Raw genomic sequence first — 23,285 nt, 5'->3', positions numbered from 1 at the left:
AACTGTGGAAGCGAAAGCATAAAAGTAATTTAGCTCGTGAGGAAGGAGACGCCTGTGGACCCGTTGGAGTGAAGTCCACTTCGATGACACTGATGCCCGGCCACATGAGTCAGGGGTCAGGAGTTGGAAAAAGTGTCTCCTCTACCTTTTAGCTTGTGAGCAGTACTTGTGGCCTTTTTTTGATGCCCCTCCTCAGGTTAGCCCTGGATTTGCTGTAGGCCTGGATCGCCATCTCGATCTGAAGGCAGTGTTCGGGCTTTCAGCAGGAGTCGCACCCTCCTTGCTTTCATCCATGGCTTCTGATTAGGGTACATTGTGGGTCTGTTTCTTGTTGTAACACTGTCAATGGTGGTGTTGATGTAATGCAGTACAGAGGGGATGTCATAGAGTATCAATGTCCGTTTGAGGTTTACACAGGCAGCCTGGGAGTAGCTAAACATACTCCAGCCTGTGTGTATTGCAAAACCTGTCCTGAAGTAACGAGTCTGGTCCCATTGGCCACATCTTCTGATGGTCCTCACCCGGATGAGCCTGTCAAGCACGGGCTGATGAGAGTGTGAATACTTAGGGGTGAGGTGTCAATAATAGTGAGAAATAATTATAATTGTAAAAAATAGGTACACTAATGGACTGCCAAATAATAGTTACAGACCTTTTCTTTTCTACTTTCCATTTATTTGGAAAAACACTTGAATGGTTAACAAGGTTAGCAAAAATTAACCAATTAAAAACACCATAAATATAACATTATCTGGGCCACACTAAGCCTGTAAGTGAGTTACTTAACAACAATACGCAACATATTGTAAAAGATAAATTTTAAAAATATCCTCCTAAAATGTTCAAATAATTTCCAAAAGTGTCCCCTTCTTGGTAAATCATCCCAACCCAAGTTTTGCACAAGCAGTAACTTCCAATGTCACAGATAAATATTGAAAGACACATTCCCAAGAACTTTAACAGGGTATACACCATAGAATGCATATTTATAAATTGTTTCTCTGATGTCCCTAGAGTGTGATAAGGAAGTTTTATCTCAAAAAATACCCCACAGATTGTTTTTATAGCTTGTTTTGAATTGCCTATCTTTTTTTACACAGATGATGATCAAAACTCGCTGTTTAATGTGTATGCTGTCCCCCCTTAAATTTCAAATGATTCTGCGTGCTACCGCCTCCATTCTCCAGAAGATGTGCGCACGAAGCTTCAAGACCTCATGCTCGCTCGGCATACAGGTGTGTCATTAGCCAGTTTACTGCAGTCGTGACCATGTTACTGACCTTCTGCGCAGGGGCTTCCAAATGCAATTTTTAAACATACCACTTCCTATTCACAATCTTCCTGTAGCATTGAAGCCAGCATTAGGTTGACGTTTGCCCGGCACGACAGCAGTTGGATTGATCCCTCCTTTCAAAACATTCGTTGCACACGACAGTGCTTGACGGACCCTCGTTTGTGAGGCAGTCCATTAAGAATGATTATCACAAGTATAGTACTTTTTTTTCCATTTTTTCCAGGACATTTCCTTTGAAATGAAATGACCCACCCGTGTCCTCAGGCGGTCTATGGGATTCTCCTATGTCTTTGGTGCATCCCAACACACTGACACTATTTATCTTGTTTGCTATTTTGAGCGCGGAGACCATTGTTCCTCCAGCACTACACTTACAGGAATTTCCCCGTATGAGATCATCGTCTGGACTCTTCATGTGAAGAGACGTTTATGTATTTGTTGGTGATTCACTACAAACAATGAGTAGTGATTTTTACCATTATAGGCCCTGGTCGTTTTCACACCACTTGCGGGCCACTACAAACTTGTGTTACCTTCATAAAGTGGAGTTTTTTTTCTAGGGCCCTTTTAAAAACGTTCTTCACAAGTTACCCACCCTGTTACCTTACTTACCGACCAGACTCTAACTACACAGTAAGACTTACTATAAGTATCACAGCGCTACGCTGTGTTAAAGTGCACCATGAATGAAAATTAAGGTTTATTATTATAGTCCTTAAAAATCCCAACAAGGGTAAATCCAAACACCATTTAGCAATGCAGCAACATTTAAGACATTACGCAGACCGTAAGACTCAGACAAAGATCAACATAAACAAGGAAATGGTGCAAAAGGAAAAATAAAGTCCAAATTAAAGAGCTGCAAAGCATGTATGTATGATTATTATAACTAAAGCCATTGGCATTAAGATGTGGTTAAGGGCAGAACTCCTTATCAAACATGTGAAGATATTAGGGCAGATCGTAGACATTGCATGTTACAAAGTTAGTGTGAAAACAAGATATTTCCTGTTGCCAGCAGCAGTGTGGCACTTATAATTATATTATAATATTGGCCTTAGATGTGTTCAGATGCCAGTGACTCTTATAAAACGTGTAAGACGTTTGGGGCAGATTGGGTATTGTACTGCATGAAGTTACAACAAATTTCCCTGTTTCATAGTATTAATATACGCTTTAGCACTTAGTAAGTGTTGCTAGCATGTTTGAGCATATTTCTAAGCATGTTTAGCACACAATGGCATATTTTACTGTGTTACTATTAGTACATAACAGTGTAAAAGCATGTCACTTCCTGTTGCCAAGGTAGGTGGCCGCCATTAACTATAACCAAATATGAACATGTAGATGGTCTTCAGGCCAGGACTCTAATCAAACATGTGAAGTTTGAGGCAGATTGGACATTGTATGCATGAGTTACAGTAATGTTGTTTCATTGCATTAATAGCATGCTTTTTAACACTTACAGTAGCTAAGTGTTGCTATCATGTGTTTAGCACGCTTCTAGAATGCTGCCAGCCTATTTAACCCTTGTTGATTGCTTTTTAATGTGAAGCGCAAGTCAGTCCTTTGTGTTTGTTAAAAATCATGGATCATACTTCTGCTTTGTTCAAGAAACCCAGTCGCACAGCGGACCATGTTAAATTTTTGGAGAGCCTCTAGTGGGTCAGCTGGATGTATGGATGCTGTATGGTACCAAGCGATCAGCAGGTTCCACCATTTAAAAAATTCATTTTGCTGGTGAGATTCTACACATTGGTCAGGTGATCCCATGGGTAATTTCTTTTCGCTTATGAGTGGTTTCACTTTGGTTAGATTACCTAAAATTTACTAAATGTTATGGGTACAATACTTCTATAGACAATACCACTTTAATGGATGGATCAATAGTGAAAAATATTAAGAAAATTGCTTAAATAAATACCCAATGCTGTTCTTATTTTAGGTGGGATTTCCATATGGTTTTAAAGAAGTGTGTTTAGGTTTCCCCTTAGAGCTGCTTCTATAAGTTCAATTATGAATAATTTTCATGTTGTTAGGTATTGATATATGAGAGAATGTATCCCAGCAAACTCGATATGGTGACAGCCAGGACACCGTTTTAACTTCAGTCGCCTTAAATAGAATTACTGGCTCTTTTCCCAATACGCCTAGCAAATAGTTATAAATTAGTCCACCATTCATGCACACTTCTGACAAGAGTGCCCCGTCTTGTCTTTCCTTGCATCCCGTGATGCTCAGCTCATCTTCTTCTTATTGGAACTGAACAATCTCTTCTCCTCTTTTGAAGATGGTAAGAGAATATTACATTATTGGTGGCAGTACTGAGACCAGAGCTTTAGTGATAGATTCATATTGTAGACAGTGGGAGCTTTTGAAGTTTGAAATGAGTACATATTTTAGAACTATCTGTGTAAGTTAGCTAAAACTTCAAGAGAGTCCAGATAAAATAAGGTTATGTCTATTTGCATACTGCAATAAATTGCAATACTTTTCGTTTTCTACAAACCCCAGAGTTGTTTCTGAATCTTGAGTGATCTGACCTGCAGTCTAAATTAATAGATGTACACTTATAGGCAAGGGTGCCTTATATAGAATCTAGACAAAAGTGACTGGAGGATTTTTTCATATTAGAAAAGAGTCACCTAAGTACTTCCACTCAGTAAAGAAACTCTACTTAATATTGAGGGGACAGTCACTAATAATCCTCGCATTGCACCTTTCTGTGCTCAATTTTACAGTCTATATGGAAAAAAAAAAATTCTGAAGAGGCAGCCCGTACTTTTTTCCCCTGTAGGCTGTTAAAGATGGTAAGACTATCTCAAGAGATGACAGAAATCTTTTTTGATATTTAAGAATTATTTTTATCTGAAGTTAAATTACTCAATTTTAGAACTTAAAAACAATAAATCTCCTGGGAGCGGATGGGCTTGCAGCAGAGTGGTTTTTATAAACAGTGCTCTAATAAGAATTGGTTCCTCCTTTTTACTCTTAAGCGCGTTTCCTGTGAAAGAAAGCATACTGTCACAATCATCAGCTGGGAGTGCCCATGAACTCCAGGTTAAAAAAAACAACAGGGCACTCCCTCATGACTGCTGCATTTTGGTGTCCATTTTCCATTCCCCAACTCCATTTCCCATAATCCCGTGCTTGGTTCTATATCACCACCAGGTGGTCCCCATTCCACTCCCCTATAAACTGTGTTTGGACTCTCAATGATTCGAAGTCTGTTCTCGCTCAGTCGGTTCAATTCTGATCGTTTCTCCTTTGGTGTTTCGTATCTTCCATGTTTGATCTTGGGTTGTTTATACCGATTGTGTTCTCTGCTGCCTGACCCCCGGACCGTCGTTGCTTTTTTCTGGTTTTCTGATTTTGGGATATCCCCCGCTGACATAACCCTGACGCGCGGGTTTCCTGTATCTTCTGGCCTGTTTTACTACTTCTCGTGAATAACTTACTGCATATGGATCTCGAACATCTCTCTTGACTCCTCGTATTCAGAATACACCTTCGCCACCAGAGTACATCGCGGTCAGTCCCGAATGCAGCCCCCCCAACGCTTTATTTTTACCTTACCTACGTCAAGGCAAGTCCTGCCTAAGCGTCGAGGACCTCTATGTCAATGTGATGGGATTGCTTGCTGTTGAGATCTGGCACCCACTTGACACCAATCATGCTGCTCGCACTTGTCAGTGCGTCAGCTGACTCTGCCTCAGTGATCCTCTGTCTCCGGAGCGCTGGACTGTCGGTTACGTTGATCATGCCATTGCATAAACCTAATCTGGACACTGGAAGTTTATAGAGATATCGTCACTTCAACTAAGTGTGGCCTTCTTCTCATTTACGGTGTGCTGTTTGTGGATGAGGACATCGCAGCTCCTCTGCATCTGTAATCTCCCTTCCATTTTCCACTTTAAACTGTTTTCCCACGCCATGGCCGCCCTATCAGAGTCCTGCCTTGTCGTCAAGCCTGTCAAAGCCGATGCCACGCACGTCGGAGGTTCTGCCCTGCTGTCGGTCTACCCGGCGCGCCGCCACTCTAGCCCTTTACGGCGACATGCATCACTAGTGAGTGCCGGCGGCCCATGCTAGGTAGAACCCTCTCCTCGCAGCACCCTCTAAGGGAGTCGGGTTCGTGGCACTTTCCTCCAGAGATGGCGCCCAGCTGATCTTTCCAGAGTCAAAGTCAGGTCCCTGTTGACCTTCCAGAGTCTGTCAAGTCACCGCTTACTTTCCAGAGTCAGGTCAAGTCCCCGTTGCTCTTCACAAGTCAAGGTCCAGTCCCCGTTGGATCTTCACCAAGTCAAGTCAAGTCCCCGTTGATCCTTCACAAGTCATGTGCAAGTTCCCCGTTGATCGCACATCAGTCAAGTCAATCCCCGTTGATTCTTCACAAGTCAAGTCAAGTCTCCCCGCGAGTTGACCTCGTCACAGAGGGTCAAGTCAAGGGTTGCAAGCCAGTCCACCGTTGATCTTCACGAAGTCAAGTCAAGTCCCCGTTGATCTTCACAAGGCAAGATCCAGTCCCCCGTCCCCGGATCGACTCACAAGGCAATAACAGAGTAACCACGCTTCCGCCTTGCCTTCTCAAGTCAAGTCAAGTCCCCGGTGATCTTCTTCAGTCAAGTCAAGTCCCCGTTGATCTTCGCAAGTCAAGTCAAGTCCCCGTGGAATCTTCTCCATCAATCCACGTCCCGTTGAATCTTGTCGAAGTCACTATTGAACTTCCAGAGTTTCGTCAATGTCTCAGCTGAACTTTCCAAGTCCGTCTCAGCTGAAATTCCAGAGAGCCCCGGCCAGCCTGTCTGTTTGCCCAAACAATGTTCTCGTCCCTGTTTGTGTTTGCTGGTCAAGGAGACTGGTACTGCTGTGGACCCTCCAGAAGGTGCGGCTACTCCTCAGAATCCTTCGGAGGTGTCCATATTACCATCCATGAACTCATTGCTTCTATCCCTGATTATTGCACGGAGGCCACTCAGGAACTCACTGCTTGTCCTGGCACGTCCTCTCGGAGTCCATCCACAGGGAAACGGTACACGGCGCGCCCGTCCTGTCACGGCCCGGAGAATCCATAACTCACGGGCCTGTCTGTCACTGCAATGGAGGTCGTTGTATGAACGCTCTGCCTGCCCTGTCTCGGCTATGGAGCTGTGTGGGAACTTTCCAACCCGCCTTTCACGGCCACGGAAGCCGCCATTATCTTTTATGGTTTCTCTGTTTCAGCAGTCCCGTCTGAGTCGACGGTGTGGTCCTCTCGCTCCGCTCCTGGTGGGCAGCACTGTACCTCGTCTGCTCGGCTGTGGTGGTCCTCTCTCTGCCCTGGTTGGCTTATTGTCCCGTCTGCTCCGCCTGTTGCGGCCCACCGGTGGCTCCCAATTCCACCTGCTCCCCTGGCTTTTCCTTCTCTGTCGGCAGGTGTCATTTGGTCATTGGTGTCCATTCCAAAAAACTTCCATTTCCCATAATCCCGTGCTTAGGTCTATCACCACCACGGTGTGCCCCATTACACCCCCATATAAACTGTGTGTGGACTCTCAAGGATGCGAAGTCTTGTTGTAGCCCAGTCTCCTCAATTTCGAGCTTTCTCCTTGTGTTTTGTTCCTTCCGTGTTTGGATCTTGGATTGTTTAAACCGATTGTGATTCTCTGCTGCCCGCCTGCCCCGACCTCTGCTTGTTTTCTGATTTTGGATATTCCCCTGACATACCTGACGCTGTTTTCCTGATCTCTGCCTGTTTGACCATTCTCGATAATAAACTACTGCATATGGATCGTCAATTAATGATAAAGATATAAACCTAGGGCTGTGAATCTTTGGGTAGACAGGGATTTCGATCTCACGATTCCATGAGGGGTGTGTGTGTGGCGAGGGGGGGTGTCGGGTTCAATTCCGGAACGTTTTTTGCATTACTTTAGAATGATTTGATTGGATTATAACGATTTGATTCTGCATTCTTTAAGTGTATTCACAGTGGTTATTTAAATGCTTTCCCTTAATTCTTTTTAAATGCTTTTAGTCAGGAGGCAAATTACACAGCAGTCTTTATGGTTGCAGAACCTTAGGTTTAAAAAAAAAAAAAAACCTTTTTGTCCATTGTTAGATGCTAGTTTAATGATGCTATGGCATGACATGGCATATGTAAAAATTTATGTGAGCCAAAGATTTTAAAAAAGAGCTTTTAAAAGAATTATGCATAAGCTAACAATTTTGTCACACCAGGTCGTGCCATCATTTCAGAAGTGACAATGTCAATACAATAATTTTATGTATGTATAATCATAATTTTAATTATTATTTATTTTTATTTATTTTTTTTTTTACAATGATTCATTTTCTTATCTATTACTTTGAATTTGGCTAAAAATCAAATCCTGCTGGAAATAATCATTATTGGTAATTATCATTTTTTCCTAATGGCATTTTATGATGTTTTATATACTACAACATTATTAAAATCTTCGCATCTGCACAGAATTAATGTAGAAAAGATACTTTATGTTTCTTACTTAAATAAATGATATGTCGTTAGCACGGCTTCATTTATTAATTATTTTACGGTATCAGTTCATTCTGCTTTTTATATTCAGATTCGCTTGCGATAAAGCCTGACACGCTAGGAGCTCGAGATATTCTCTTTCAGTGCAAAACTTTATCTCATTTTCATAAAATAAAATGCTATGGTATTTAACTTTTCCTTTCCATCGGCGAATGATGATTCTGAAAGAAAAAGGACCCCAATACCAAAAAATGCTACTTTCCTGCATAAACCTCTGAATTACCAGATAAACCCTCGCGCTCTTATTTCAAGGTTGTTGTTAATGCTGTGGTTATTTTAACAGTTTCCTTGGGTGTCCCGTACGACCCCTTTCGTTCAGCAGAGGTTCACGGTTCACATGGCGCGTGTCTCCATTACATTTTCGTCACTGCATTGGTAGGGACTTAATTATAATTGTGCTTAATTATATCTGTTGTAATTTAGCATGATCGTCTACGTAATCGATATCATTTCTTGTCGCATGTTAAAAAAAAGGGAATCCCTTTTTGCGATTCCTGTGTCTAGGCGGGCGTAATAAACTGCATCGGGGGGTCGAGAAAGTGCGATTACGGTCCGAAATCGGCGATTCACAATTCAACATCATGTAGGTTGTGAATGTATGGGGGTATTACCACTAGTTCGTGGCCCTGTATTCAAGTATCCCCTGTGGAATCAGTGAACATAACATCATCATAATTAAAAACCGGTCAGTCTGAACCGGTTGTTTACGGAGCCCGTCTTGTTGTCCTGTCAAAAAATAATAAATTTTGCGCAACGATATACTAATTTGGTTCCCTCAATGTACTAAACGTGCACACGATTACTATTGCGTTCACTCTATGTACTATTGGTTCCCTCGTTATGCTAAATCGTGCGCACGATTTAGCAAATGAGGGAACGAATATAAATTGTTCGCAACAATTTATAAATCGAGTGACCGAAATAGTACATCGAGGGAGGCAACAGTATCATGTGCACGTTTTGAGAACACCCTGCACGATTATTAAATCTGTGGCATGAATGGCTACTATTTTTCCTGCATGCCAGTTGCGAGCTCCGTAGTTTTCTTGGGTATCCGGTCTTCATTAATACTTTGGACTCTTAAACAGTAATCCTGAGAACCTAACAAAAGATACCAAGAGATCTCACATGTGTAAGAGTTACATTTCTTCACGCTACAACCGCCAACGACTTCATTTTTGAAGGACACTGCAGAGAATTGTAGAATTTGGATCAAAGTTTGACCTTTATCTTGTGGCATTTGACATCTGAGAAATCAGGAAGCTAAAGTTGTGCTACATTTCTTCACGGTGCCAGGATGAAGCCTGAATGTATTTTAATAGTATCGACATTACTGAGGAGCGAATGATTACCAGGTACTGAAAGAAAGTTCGACGTACTTGAATCTAACGTATCTAAGACACTTGTTGGTTCACTTCGTGCACAGGCACCAAATGAATTGATTGATGCATGTGACTGATTTAAAAAACAAGGCTAAAGAATGCGAATTCGCACAGTTGACAGAATCACTGATCTGGGACCACATAGTGTGTGGTGTGAACAGTGTCAAATCAGAAAGCTAGACTCTTGAGAGAAACCGGATCCTATCTGAAAACCAACAACATCGATATCTGCAGAGCTAGTGAAGTAACAAAAAGAGCCAGATTAAAGCCCTCCAACAAGGAAACCTGAAGTGACCAGTAAAAAAAATTAGTAAGAGTGCAGCTTACAAAGAAGTCAACTGAGAAGAATGCTCCTTCACGTGCAGTGTCCAAGAAAGAAGGAGATGTACTAGTGATGCGGTTTACAGCCACGAGCCGAGGAAGTGTCCGGCATATGGACAAATATGCAAGGTATGTTGCAGAAAAATCGCTTCGCAGGATGTGCAAAATGCAAAACCAGAAAGACAAAACAAGGTTTTTATGAAAAAGGAAGTTCATGAGATTGAACAAGAGGATCACACAGAACTGTTTGTGGGTGCCATCAAAGAGAAAGCAGGACTGGAAACAAAAGTAGAGATGCAAGTTCAATAGAGTAACTGATGCCAACGTACCTGAAGGAAGACAAATGGACTGAAACACTAAACGTAAACAAAAAAGCACTTTCTTTTAAATTGATACGGAGACAGAGTGCAAACGTAATCTCGTACAAAGATTTTTCAAGTGTTTCATTCAGGGAAATCAAGTCACTTTGCAAGTCAAACTGTAATTTAGTTTCATATTCTGGCTACAAGATGGAGCCAAAGGTACTATAAAACTCATCTGCGCCAGTTTACAGACTTTCAGTTTTCCTGGGAAGATCGCCGTGCACAGAGTTAGGACTTGCAAAAGAATCTACAGAGTAGACTGTGAAGGAAACACAGACATCCTGAAGGAGGTTTTTGATGATGTGTTTAACGTTTTGGGGTGCATACCAGGGTCCATTCTTCCGTAACGTCACTAATCTCATTTAGCTGGATTTGATTGTTGGATGATGGTGGCATGATCTTGGATTGGTTCTTCGAAGCTCATACTGGTCATTGCTGTCATAGCAACAGGTCCATAAGCTTAAACCTGCTCGGGAGCAGGCTTATTCATGTAAACAGGATCAGATTTGGCATCTTTTTAAGCAGACTTGATACTTAAAATCTGTCCGCTACACCCACTACTTTAATTACAAGAGCATCCTACTGATCCAGGGACAAGAATTTAAAATATAATTACAAAATTAATTTAAGAGCTATAATAAAATATAACCATTTTTCTCCACTGAAAGATTTTCATCATAAAATATTACTTCATAATTTGTATGGGTCTTGCACACATGCCTATAAGATATTTTAGAGTCCGATGCATTAATTGATAGGCGGTGAAAGCTATTCTGGGAGTGGCTTGATTCGGGGCAGGAGATGGCAGAATAACATGATCTCTGACCCTTAAGAAACTGTAATTAATTCTGTCACGTGGAAAAAATCTGGTTCAACATATAAAATTAAACATATTGGCTAATTAGCTAAATCTTTAATAAAAAAATGTAACAGCCTGTACAAATATTTAGAAATATGAATATAACTAATTGCGGAAAATCATGTCAACACTTTAAACTTAAATACAAACAGTTGCCCGTTTAATTTATCTATTAGAACTTTATATAGGTTTGTTCGCTTGGCTGTTGTCCTTATAAAATCAGCGAAATTTGTTCATTTTTCAGCAGGTGTTTTTATTAATTATATGATGTCTTAAGTTGCTGTCTTGCTGCCCAGCCAAATCGCTGCATGGCTGATGCATGTTTTCGAGTATCAATATATATCGCCCCCCCCGTTTAAAACCAACCCATGAATGCACAATTATCCTCAATAGATAACTTCAATCCAGAACACATACTAATCATCAACAACGGTGCGCTTCTAAGAACCGAATTAGCTAGATCCTGATTAGCATGATGAGTATTCAATCTTGGATTTGACATTTCATCTCGGATGTAATAAGCAGCCAGTATGAAGAACGAGCCCCAGGTGTGCATCACATCAAGATTGATCCAGCCATAGCACGTGAGTACATCCACCCAGAAAAGTCCTAAAAACAATATAAAAACAACTAAAAGAATGGACAATATAATAAGACAGAACTCAACAGAATGGAAAGACTTGGAGTCATCAAGAAAAGACAAACAACATAACCAAACACGATTGGGTCAATAGTATGGTCCAGTTAAATGAAAGAAAGTTCCAAGCTTTGCATGTTCAATGCACCTTTAGGAAGGTACTCTTTCAAGAGAGGTTACCTTTTGGCATATATTCAGCTCCAGAAGTCTTCCAGAAGTGCACAGTTCAAAGGCTTGAAGACCTGAAAGGTGTTGTAAATATCATGGATGATATACTTGTATGGGGAGAAAATGTGGAACGGCATTATGCAAGGCTTAGGCAGCTTCTGGAAAGAGTAAGAAGTATCAATTTGAAATTGAATCAGGAAAAGTGCAAGATCAGAATGGATGAAATAAAGTACTTCGGGCATGTGGAGAAGGTTTGAAGCCAAGACCAAGACAAGATCAAAGCAATTGTGGAGATGCCCAAACCACAAGACAAATCTGCCTTAATGAGGTTTCTTGGCATGGTTTCAATACCTTGCAAAATTGGTTCCAAACCTGTCTGAGACCAGTGCGCTGCTAAGGAAACTTTTGGAAAGTGGAGTGGCACTGGGAAACGTCACAGCAAAAGAGTTTTGTCGTGACTTACCAGACAGAGCGTGGGCAAAGGTAGGAGTTGGACTACTTCTGCTATGGTGTGGAAATTTCCTGAAATTGCAAAATTAACACAGACAACAAGCAAACATGTGATAATGATCACTGAAGTCGATTTTGGCAAAACATGGAATTCCAGACAAAGTTGTCTCAGATAAAGGGCCACAGTTTGTGAGTGCACAATTTAGAAACTTCAGGGATAAATGGGAGTTCAAACACGCAACTTCAAGCCCCAGATATCCTCAGTCGAATGGTCAAAGTGAAAGAGCTATACAGACCATTAAGAATCTGCTCAAGAAAGTCATGGAGACCCGTACATCGCTCTTCTTGAGTACCGGAATACGCCACTTGGAGAAGTAAAGTTGTCTCCTGCACAACTGCTCATGGGCCGCAGACTGAAAGCCAGATTGCCAACAGCGAGTATAAGTTGTTACAACCACAGCTTTATAAAGGAGTTCAGAAAAGCATAAAAGACATACAGCTAAAGCAAAAAGCTCGTACTATAATTGAGAAGCAAGAGACCTACCTGCTCTGAAGGAAGGGAAAAAGGTGAGATTGAGAAAAGAAAGTCACTGGAAGCCAGCTGTAGTTGTGGAAAAGCATGAAAAGCCAAGGTCATACCTGGATCAAACGCAGGATGGAGAAATTTACAGAAGAAATCGAAAACACCTGCTCAAGATGAAAGAGACAAGTTTCCAGAATTCACATGTTCGGGATTCATTGGATCCAGTGATAAATGACTGTGTCCCAGATGTAGTGGCTGAAATGCCAGTGTCACTGCCAATAACAAAACCTGTACTGTTGTCTTCAAAACCTGAAGTTGTTTCCGAAGAGACTATAAAAGGTGACATCGTTCTGGCAGAGTGGTTAGGCCTACAAAAACGTTATCTTTGCTAAAGTTCTAAGGACTTTATATGTAGTTAAGTAAGTGTTTGAGAGTTTAACCCGTCTTTGAGTGGTACACTGAGTTCAAATTTTAAAGTAAGTTGGCAAAACCAAGTTTGGAAAGAAAACTTACTGTATTGTCCCTTTGAAAAAAAAAAAAAAAACAAGGAAGATGTGATGTTATGCTGATTCTTACCACTAGGTGATGCCCTGTTTCAAGGATCCTGTGGAATCAGAGAACAGAACATCATCAGAATAAGAAACACAGTGTGAGAAAGATTGTGAGAAAAGCTGTAACCGTTTTAAAGCAACAAGGATTCTTCCTCCAGGGGGCGCATAGAGGCTCATAAACCCGCATTCAAATCTTTTTATACAGTCTATGATTCAAATCATGTTTTTGTCCCACAGAGACCTTTTACAGTAAAAAAAAAAAAAAGAAAGTGTAGTGGTTTAAAATATTCATGTCAGAGAACTGGTGAAATGACATACAGAAATTCGGCCAAAGACAATATTAAAGCACAGTTTAGCCTAATCTCAGATTCGTAACTTGTGTACATGTACTTGTGTACAGAATCGTAAAAAATGTACTTCAGTCCTGTTCTAGAAAAATACTTTTTAGCTAAATAATTACAGATGTTGCAGAGCAGAAATATGCAAAATATTGTTTTCTCTCAAACTTGTGCTTGTCAAACCGGGACACAAACTCCGCCCATTTATGTTTCCGCCCATTTATGAACTGCCATTCTATCCACTTTCATTTTCCTTATTCTTTCCCATCATGCTCTGTGGAGTTGTGAGCGGAAGTATTCACACTTTTATGTGCTTATTAAAACCGTCGTTAAACCATATTCATTTTTCGAATTGATATTTCATATCACTTAACATTTTATTGTTAAATATTAAAAATTCGTTATTAATGGGTAAGTCTAGAAAGAGATGTGGGTTACTAGACTAGTGTTGATCCTCTCTGCAGCGAATGTTATTTTAATAATTCAATATTTGCCACGTTGTTGAACCGGTATTATATAAATAAACCTGCAAAACCTTTCGAGCTTTAAACATACAGCGTAACTGTTTTTTGTAAGTTTGCATTTCACAGTTATGTTGCTAAAGCGTGTTGGACTCGTGTCTTGTACGCAACTCAATATTATAACTTACGCGTTAATTACAGTAAACATTCACGCATTTACATTAGATTAGATTCAACTTTATTGTCATTGCACATGTAAGGTACAAGACAAACTAAATACAATTAACACCAAACCATAAGTTCAAACAATCAATAAATAAATAAAATACAATTTAATACATACATGTAGTCATGCAATGTCTTAGGTCAGTCAATGAAGAATGCAAGTTTTGTCATTTTTTCATACATTTTATGTGCATGTGCTGTTTGTGCATACATTTATACATTACATTTATACGTACATTTATACCTTTTTTATTTATTTTTTTTTGCATGCATGCATGTGTTTTATGCTGTGTATTGGAGGTTTATGCATGCATTTTATCTCATCCCTCATGCTTTTATGTCATGTATTGATTTCATCAGAGCACAAAGACGGATGCTCTCAGGAGGAGGTGGATGGAGACAGTTGTGGATCCTCCACTGCAGGTTCACCGGTGATGGACCGCAACCCATCGCCTCCACCTGAGGAAGATGAGACTGAGGCTGGGGAGGAGGCAGACGCCATCGGGGAGACGGTGTACAGCAAACACTGGCTCTTCAGCACTCTGACCCGCCTTATTCAGGTATAACCATGCATGCTAGACTTCTGTATCGTTGGTCTCCTCCACATAACAAACATCTTGTCAGGCATATTAGAACAAGAAGATCACAGTGCAGCCCCCAAAATACTAATATATTGTCCATTTAAATCTTTACCAATCTTTGCCACTTTTAATCATTTAAAACATAAAAAGTTTTGAATCATTTTAAAATACAATAAAATTTAGTATGATCACTTTTCTTTTAGATGTTTTAATAAGTACAGGTCAGATCATGTTGTTTCATTTTTACAAAAACATACCTGTTACATTGAAAGACGATATATTTTTTAAATACATGCCATTTGTGTTTTATTAAAAATAATTTTTTTTTTACATTTACATTTAAATATAATTGGACCCCTTTTGATTTTATTTGCATTTATCATTTTTATCATAATTATATAAATATTATTCTAAAGTAAAAATTTTTATAAATATGAAAAAATAAAAACATTTAAACTACTAAAAGGGTCACTAAAATATATTTTTATATTACATTAACTATAATATATTTAAACTATACAAACAAATTACATTTAGTTTAAATTCATAACTATATATTTTAATGTATTTTAATATGTAATACTCTTTACTTTAAACTTGTGAAATGAATTACATGTAGTGTAATTTGTGTTTTTTATATATTATAGATTATATATATATATATGTGTGTGTGTGTGTGTTAACAACTTTCATTTCCATATAACTATAAACTAATATAAAATTCCATGCTGCCCTAATATATATATATATAAACTGGAATCATTTGTGTTTCTTTGTATATGTGTTGTCTGTGTTTTAAAATTAAATATAATTTGACCCCCTTTTTTATTTCTATCCATCCATCTATCAAGTTTTCTTGAAGCTGTGCAATTCCTTAATTTTTTTCTTAATATATACTTCAACTACCTTGTAGATGGTGACAGATCAGGAAAGTGGGCCGAGTGATTCTTCAGTGGAACTGACAGATGATCTGGAGGAGGACTTGTGTAGAGTTTGGGACATGGCTATGGATAAGGTAAACTGAAACACACTGTATCCATCCCCCTGCTCCATGCCCACCATCTACATATACATTACGTGTGTTTTCTCTCCAGGATGTGGCTGTTTTTCTTCAGGAGTTCAAAGCTCCAGACATCTTGCTGGGTGTGATCGCAAAGTCACGTAGTCCGCGGCTCACAGTAAGACATTTTACCACTGTGACTGCTTTACATAACGCTTGTATGCTTATGACTTCATATAATTACTCCGAGCTTCTGTTACAGGAAATCTGTGTTGGAATTCTGGGTAATATGGCCTGTTTCCATGACACATGTGTATCTCTCAGCCAGAACTCTGACCTGTGGTAACTCTCTGTTAACTTTAGAATAATTCAGCTGCTTTTGTAAATACAATAATACTACTGATTGATGTCTGACATGTTCTCTGTTTATCTCAGCTCTGTGTTACTTCTTCTGCTTGGGGACAATGATCCACCTACGCTCTTGGAGACTTGCAGGTCAGTGCTGATAAAACCCAGTTACAAAATTCGAAGAAATCTTCCAATATGTGCTGCATTTTTACTGAATGTGGGTATGTGACTTGCAACACTGTGGCTTCCTCAGGCTCCTGCTGACGTGCCTGTCTCAGCCTGATGTCGCCCCTCTGTGGCTGGAGAGGATACGGCAGCAGCCGGCGGTGTGCGGCAGTCTGTGTTTCATCATGAGCAGCTCCACCAATGGTCAGTGACGTTTACAAATGTTGCTAATGATGCTTTCAACAAATAGGTACAAAAAGTGCCTAAAACCCTTAAGAAATTAAGCAGCAATTTTTTCCCCCGAAAAATAATGCAGATTTATTTTTTCATGTGTGATTTTTGTTTTTTAGCAATGAATATTAATTACACATTTATACTACTACTTATTAATAACTTTAAACTTTTTTTATTATTATTAATGTTTATTATATAAAGAATATATAATAGTTAATATTTTTGTTAATTTTTTTATTTTAAAAAATATTTTAAATCCACTAAAAATATGACATTAAAAAGTGCAGTTCATATTTTTTTTTCATATCAAATTTTTTTTATTTACTTGTTTTATTAACTATTTTATTAGCAATAAACAATAACAATAATAATAATTATTATTATTATTAACTATTTTATTAACTTGTATTTTTTTTTTTCACTAGCTATTTTGGGACCAAATGTTGGCTTGTAGTTATTGATAAGTATATATTGAAGATAAATTAATTTGTAAATATCTTTCTAACAATAACTTTCCATAGGTAATTAATGACTAAATTTAGGTCATTCTTAAAATGTTAATGTATAAAATAATATATAATAAAGGTTATATTTTCATTTAAAGTTTTAAATTAATCAAAGCTAAAAAAAAAAACATTTTTCTTTTATTTTTAATTAATTGACATTTATGTTAAAATCATTTATGTTAAAATTTTAAAATGCATACATTTGATGTGGTTTAATGCTAGTTTAAATTATTAGATAAAAGTTTATCAAACAGATTCGTGCCTCTCAAGTATTGGGAACACTAAAGTTCATCTCTCTCTGCAGTGGATTTGCTGGTTAAGGTTGGGGAGCTGGTGGATAAGCTCTTTGATGAGGATGAGGAGTTGATGAAGAGTTGGGTGTCCACCCCAGCCAGCGACAGTGACCCAAACAAGGACACACAGCAGGACATGGCGTCCTCTCTGCTTGAGGCGGCCACACAGCTCAGGTGAGACATATTAATTAAGGTGATGTGACCTTCTGTCTGTCCGAGGCATTTACCAACCTACTCTGCTGCTAGAGTAAGAGAAGCTGTTCCATCTGAATCAGATCAATGTTGTTTTTGAAATATTAATTTAGGCTCATTCAAATGTTTTGTGTTGTAGGTCAGAAAGTCCAGAGGCTCTTGAAGTGTATCTTCATTCACTCCAGCTTCTGACTACAGTAGAAGAGGGCATGCAGGCTCTGGGTGAGACACACACACACACTGACCCTGAAAATTAATATTTTTTTTAATAGTAGTATTAATTAATAGTAGTAATTAAAAGTTTTTTTAGGGACAATAACATAATCACTTGAGCTACACATTGGCATTCCTTCTCTGATAATCAGTATCTTATGCTCACCAAGGCTGCATTTATTTGATCAAAAATGCAATAAAACAGTAATATTTTGAAATATTATTGCAATAATTTATTATTACAGTAACTTTACAATGTAATTTATTCCTGTGATCCAAAAGCTGGATTTTCAGCATCATTACTCCAGTCTTCAGTGTCACATGATCCTTCAGAAATCATCCTAATATGATGATTTGCTGATCAGGAAACATTTCATATTATTAGCAATTTTGTGCTGCTTAATATTTTTGTTAAAGCTGTGCTACATATTTTTTTTTTTTTTTTAGGATTCTTTGCTAAATATATTAAGCATTTAGTTGAAATAGAAATATTTTGTAACATTATAAATGTCTTTACTGCTATTTTTGATCAATTTAATGCGCATCCTTGAAGTATTAATTTCTTTTAAAACATTTAAATTAATTAGATCTAATATAAAAACAATGATAATTGTATGACTGTCCATAGAAACGGTATATGCTATGATTTCTTGTTTTTACCTTGTCTACAGTATCAGATGGAGCTTGTGGACGTGAGGTGTGGACGTTTGTGTGTAAGATTGTGTGTGAGGATTTATGTCAAGAGGAGGATCCTCCTCTCATCTTGCAGGAGCAGAAAGCTCTCCTGGCCCCAGCGCTCGCCTTACTGTCAGCGTTACACTCCAGCCTGCAGACAACTATCAGTACGAAACACACACTTTCAACAGATTCATTGCTTCATGAGAGGCATCGTGGTGTTTGTTTAAGGTTCGCTATTATATTGCTGTTTCGATTTCATAATTTGTGTTTATTCTTAACAGGTACAGAATTATTGGGAAGTCTTATTCGTATTCTGCAGTTCAATGCTGAATGGCGTCAGAGCCGAACAGATGGAAACTCCGAATCGGAAGAGAGTCAGAAAGAAGAAGATCAAAAACCCAAAGCCTAAACCACAAAACACAGCAGAGTTCCTCTCAGCTGTCCTTATGCAACTGAATAAGGTGAAACTGGCAGCTCTCCAGTTTACAAATAGTAATAAATTCTGAAATTCTAAATTGATACCATATTATAATATTTAGTGCTGTCAAACGATTAATTGCATTCAAAAGTTTTTGTTTGCATAATATATGTGTGTGCACTCTGCATATTTATTATGTATATATAAATACACACACATACAGTATATATTTGGAAAATATTTACATGTATATATTTATATTCATATATTCAATATAAACATAACACTGTATGTGTGTATATTTATATATATACATAATAAATAAAAACAGTGCACTCATAAATACTGTTTACACAAAAACTTTTATTTTGGATGCAATTGACCGCGATTAATCTTTTGACAGCACTAATTACGAATACATATATTTAATATATAAACATAACCTATTTTTCTGAAATATACATGCATGTGTGTGTATTTATATATACATAATAAATATACACTGCACACATGCATGCATATATTATGTAAACAAAAGTTTTTATTTTGGATGTGATTAATCACTTGACAGCACTAATTATACTATAAAAAATATAAATTAAATTTAAAGCTATCAAATTTACAAAATAATAGATGATTACATTCTAATTTAAAATATTATCATATACTATATTACAAAAATAGAAATAGAAAACTATTAAAAAAGTATACATTAAATGTAAAAAATTATATATTATAAATGTATAATTTATTAAAGTATTATATATTCTATATTATGTTATTAAAAATATAAATTTAAGTTTACAACTTAACCCTTTAAGACCTGAGGGTAAAACGGGCCATTTTCACATATTTTGTTTATTTGACTGTAAAATTCTAACAGAATGTGGCTTTTAAAAAGTTTAAATTATTAAATTCTAATTTAAGACATATTTGATGTATTATTTGGTTACATTATATTATAAAAATATTATGTTTAAAATATAATAAATTATAAAATGTATTTATTTATAGTATATTAAATACTAGCACATTCCAAAAAAATATATATTGTTTTATATCATGAAAATATAAAGTAAATGTAGAAATTACTCAATTAAAGCATACAAATGTTAAATATATTACATATTAATTTATTGAAAATTCCCTTTAATCTTCAGGATCTGTTGTCAGCTATAGTCAAGGAAGGGTGTTTGACAGAGAGAAGCTGTGTGTCTGCTGTTGCAACCCTCGTACCTCAACATATAACGGCGGTACGTTCTTCTCTTTTTTGTTTTGTTTTGTTTTGTCTTTCTCGCTGCTCCTGCAGGCCCTCAATGATCACAGAGCTTCTCGTCTTTTCTCATCTCCTCTACAGGTCCAGCACCTGGTTAGCTTGTTGTCCGAAGTGGAACCGAAACTGGCAGAGATTATAAAAAAGGACTTTTCTATTTCATCCAATGTGTCAGGTGGAAACATCTAAAAGGAAACATTCTTCAGCGAAGTTCTCTGACCCAAAAGTTTGGAGATAAGGTCATCTCCTTATGAAAAGACTCGTCTTTTGTTTAGATATAACTAAAAATTAAATGGCTTTGGTTATAGCTTAAAATATTAGTTTAAATTGTGTATATCATCATTCCGTTTGTATACACCAGCTTTTCTATTTAGTAAACAAAACGTGTTTTGTAAATTGTATTTTGTATGGAGTAATTGTTTTTATTTGATTGTATATTTCCAAATGCACAACGTAGTTAATGGAGTAGTTTCCAATTTATTTTATGCTACTTCATTTGTGTTATGCTTCAAACTAGTGCGCTGACGTTCGAGTGTTTACTGATGTTCTCCATCAGGTGTCCCTCAAATGTGCATGCCACATCCAGGCTGTGATCGCTTCCCTCATTTGCTTTCCAAATGACCATCAGAACGGGGAGAAAAGGTCTACTGCGCACTTCCCGTGTATGTGACGCCAGCAGGAATATAGCAGCTCTTTAATTAAGAGTTCGGATTGATATGCAGAGCGTGCTGCATTCTTATGGAAATTTAGTGTGTAGGAGGAGGACCTGAGAGAGACACGGCCAGACAATCAGCTGGGATCTCGACCCGGACTGAATGTAAAACGGACAGGGGCTAATTTTAACTACGTTTGCGTGATTTCGAGCCCATGGCTTTTGTTGTTTTTGAGGGAATCTTGGTTGGCCAGAAATGGCCAGATGTGCAGGTATACTGTACAAGGACATTTGATTGACATGTCTGTTTTTAGCTCTACCTGAGGCTGATCTGACAGACGTACCCCAGAGCGAGGAAGCACTTGAGTTGGTTCGATCCAGACCACGTGTGTATGAGTGAACGCTCAACTAATACGAGTTGACGGAGGACTGGTTGAGACAGAAGCAGTGCTGTTCGTAGAAGTTAAAGCGTAAACATAGATGATCGGCAGCTGTCAAACATCTTCTCTCTGATGCCCAGAACTCCTGACTTGATGGCGTGGAACATGACCTACAATGGCACATCGCCCACTAACTAGTCTACCATGCTAGATGTGTGCAACAGCCAGTAAAAGTCATACAAACCCCAAACCTCAAATGTCTCTTTCAGTAACTGAGCCATATTGTTAATTATTTTTAATTACATATTTTCAGCAGAAATGCTTAATTAAATTTTAGATTTGATTACCTCAGAAATTCCGTTTGAAGAATAGACAACAGGATCAGGTAGGAACTCAACAATGCATGTCATTAAAGATGAATGAGGTCTTTGGAGTAGTCAGCAGTCATGTGACACACGCAACCACACGTCTGCATTGTGCTGTCTGGCACGTACGTCTGTTTTTCACTCGTTCGTCCAGCTGCTTGGGTGCTGTGTGCATCACAGCCTCCTTCAGCTGCTGTTTATCTCTCCTGTCAACAAGCACACAATGAAACTTCCGGTTCACGCTGGATTTCCCAGAATAACTCTGATGCCATCTCATACTTGATGGTCTGTACCAGCTGTTTAAAGATGAATTCTGTCGTTATTTACTACACACTAGCAGATATTTTGAGGAATGTTTTCCATTCTTTCCATACAAAGACAGTTTAGTACCCACAGATGTCAAGCCCAAAAAGAATTAAAAATCCAATTTAAAAGCCTTTATGAGCTATATGATATTTATGTGTGATTCAGTGCAGATTATTCACTTCTCATTTCAGTTGTTTTTGCATACAGATTAAAAAAATTACATGTTGACGTCTCACGCGAAGTTCTAACAATCTAAATACCTAATCTAAATCACCTTGAATTTAGCATACATGTCATGGGGACCATTTTAATTTATTTATTTACTTTTATGAATTTTTTTAATTGTTATAAGGCACCACTTTATAGTTTTAAAGTTGTTTTCATACTGTGTATAATCATACATATTACATAAATATCTTGTAAAATGAAAAACAAATTTATGAATTTCACACATACACAAGTATATGTGTATGTATATATTTATGTGTGTGTGTGTGTACAACAGCATTTTAGAGCCACGTTAAAAAATAAAATAAAAAATCGAACATTACGAGATTAAAGTTTTAATATTTTGAGAAAAGTGTCAAAATGGCAAGAATAAATGTTAAATAATTTGAGAAAAAAGTTGTAGCAATACCACAATAAAGTTTAAATATTTTGAGAAAAAAAATCTAAATTATGAGAATAAATTCATAGCAATATTTAAAAAGTATGTAATTGTCATTTCAACTTTATTCTCAAAATATTTCAACTTTATTCTGGTAATTTTGACTTTATTCTCAAAATATTTTGAATGTCTTCATATTGCTATGACTTAATTCTCGTAATTTTGACTTTTTTAATAAAAATATTTTGACTTTATTCTCGTAATTTTGACTTTTTCTTGAAATAATAACACTAATCTTAAAATCATATATTTTTATATTTTAAAACGTCACAATATTTATACTATATAAAAAAAAAAAAAAAAATAATTTAAACATAGACATTAATTTGTAATTTTCTTATTTTTTAACATAGATTATTTGTAGTGTCAAGCCTTTTTTTTTTCTTCTCTCCCCAAAAATTCTCCATTTGTATTCCACAAAGAAATAACAACAGGTTTGGATACACATGAGTGAGTAAATACATAATTTTCATGTGTAAGTAAACTAAAACTGTTTGCCTTTTAAACTTGTTTTTCTTGTACCTGACGTGGTAAATGTGTAAAGACGGAAGTGTTTTTCCAGTGTTAGGAAGCCTTCAGGAACATGTTGATGTCTATCAGTAATGGCAGCCCGTATGCATGAACGCAAACAGGGTCCGTTGAACCTGCGACCCTCCCAGCCGGAGTGATTTCTCAGCCTGAAGCTGACAGCCGTTTAAATGACAAATTCCCAGTGGATCTGCTGTGCTGCTGTAGCAGTGGGCTGTTAGCATATGTTCTGTGTTTGTTCTGTCAGAGGTGGAGCTCCTAAAATGACCATCTTCCAACACCAATGATGCACAACAAATTACTCCGTGTACTTATGCACATTTTTTTTTCTGTTTGACAGCGTGGCATTAAGTGACTCA

The 23,285-nt window shown here is 37.6% G+C and overlaps 1 protein-coding gene and 1 pseudogene across 1 annotated transcript; one reads left to right on the top strand and one right to left on the bottom strand.

Annotated features, from left to right (window-relative positions):
- LOC109045640 overlaps nucleotides 1-23,285 on the bottom strand; it is a 638,390-nt pseudogene that overhangs the window by 156,338 nt on the left and 458,767 nt on the right.
- Nucleotides 13,838-20,429, top strand: LOC109086715 (protein saal1-like). The gene is given in 14 exon segments (XM_019101014.2): nucleotides 13,838-13,852; nucleotides 14,488-14,687; nucleotides 15,622-15,723; nucleotides 15,803-15,886; nucleotides 15,971-16,050; nucleotides 16,144-16,203; nucleotides 16,310-16,425; nucleotides 17,266-17,428; nucleotides 17,586-17,668; nucleotides 18,331-18,501; nucleotides 18,619-18,743; nucleotides 18,745-18,798; nucleotides 19,916-20,008; nucleotides 20,113-20,429. Coding segments are annotated over 14 exon segments (1,440 nt in total). The 5' UTR covers nucleotides 13,838-13,848; the 3' UTR covers nucleotides 20,218-20,429.

Source organism: Cyprinus carpio, chromosome B25, assembly GCF_018340385.1.
Source record: "Cyprinus carpio isolate SPL01 chromosome B25, ASM1834038v1, whole genome shotgun sequence".
Lineage (NCBI taxonomy): Eukaryota > Metazoa > Chordata > Actinopteri > Cypriniformes > Cyprinidae > Cyprinus > Cyprinus carpio.
Note: the sequence above shows the minus strand (reverse complement) of the source record. Positions and strands in the feature narration are given on the sequence as shown.